We start from the raw sequence: 1,232 nt of genomic DNA, 5'->3' as shown, positions 1-1,232 counted from the left end.
TAGTTTGTTGTGTATTGGAATTAATATTGCAAGGACGTCATCAAGTCGTAAAATGACTCTGTTAATTTGCATGAGAATTTGTGACGTTAAATCAACAGTCTTTTCTTTATCATTCTCCACACCATCAATTACACTTGGTGTCACTTCTTCAGCCTTTTTATCATTGTTGTTACTTTCATTTGCTTTTGTTGTTGCGTTCTTAAGAACGTTTACAAACTCGGAACACGCTTCGACCAATGATGTCACATGTTTTGAGAGTAATGTGTTCCCACTGGACGAAAAGCATATCCTGTCTGGTCGAAACACAAAGAGCACGTTGTTTGCATTCACCGCTTGTTGTAAACAACATTGCAGTTCTAACACTATTTTCTCTGCAGCGAGTGGTCGTAATTCACCAGTCTTCTTCGATACGACATTCTCTAAGATCACAACAAGTTTATGGAAAAACAGCATTTTCGAAATGTAATAATCGTCAAAATTGAGGACCTTCTGTACTTCATTCACAAACGAGTTTTCAAGTGTTGTAAGTCTTGAGTTCAATGCCTTTGTATCCCACGTTTGCGACATCGTCGAAAATTCCTCGTTGAGCATCAAAATGAGTTTTAAAATGTCTTGCAACAAGCACTTCCTTTGTGAGTCGACCAGAAGAAGTGTCCGCAGAAATGTCGAGATGTTGTCCACACACTTCCTCAAGTTAAACACATACAACTGAAACTCTATTTGGTTCGATGGGTCTTCAAAATTCTTCGTTGTCATAAACAGTCGAATGGAACAGATTAGGTTGACCATCACATCTCCAAGGAATTCCTTCGTTTCTGCAACCTTTAGTAAAGTGTCCCGCAGTTGTTCTAACACTGAAATAGGAAAATGGGTGTTCTTATAGATCTGGAGGGCGTGTCGACAATACCCTGATATACATATCTCAAGCGCGTCAACACTCTCTTTAGAGGCTTGCATCACCCCACATTGACACATCAACCGTGTCAAAAATCCTTTGAATTCGTTTTGATTGCTTTGTGTTTTGAAGTCGACCACTTGGAGTAAATCAATACACTCGGTGAAGTACCGACACCAACTGTTAAATGGTTTGTTCATGAAATGCACAAATATGACTGACCGGTCGTATGCGCTTTTAATTTGCTCGACGTCTTTTCGTTGATCGAATTGAAGTCAAGGTGCTCACAATTTATCAAACTGTTTAGCGAAGTTGTAGCTTTCACATCATCGTAGCG

At 39.4% G+C, this 1,232-nt stretch overlaps 1 protein-coding gene across 1 annotated transcript; it reads right to left on the bottom strand.

Annotated features, from left to right (window-relative positions):
* Positions 1–57: 57 nt before the first annotated feature.
* On the bottom strand, positions 58–1,095 carry EIN_131610 (hypothetical protein; the record flags this gene model as incomplete). Its single annotated transcript, XM_004261055.1, has 1 exon — positions 58–1,095. A coding segment is annotated over one exon (1,038 nt), but the record flags the coding sequence as incomplete, so codon positions are not given.
* Between the last annotated feature and the right edge of the window lie 137 nt (positions 1,096–1,232).

Source organism: Entamoeba invadens (assembly GCF_000330505.1).
Source record: "Entamoeba invadens IP1 unplaced genomic scaffold scaff_1105074724651, whole genome shotgun sequence".
In the NCBI taxonomy this organism is placed as follows: domain Eukaryota; phylum Evosea; order Mastigamoebida; family Endamoebidae; genus Entamoeba; species Entamoeba invadens.
This window is presented reverse-complemented; position numbering and strand designations above follow the sequence as displayed.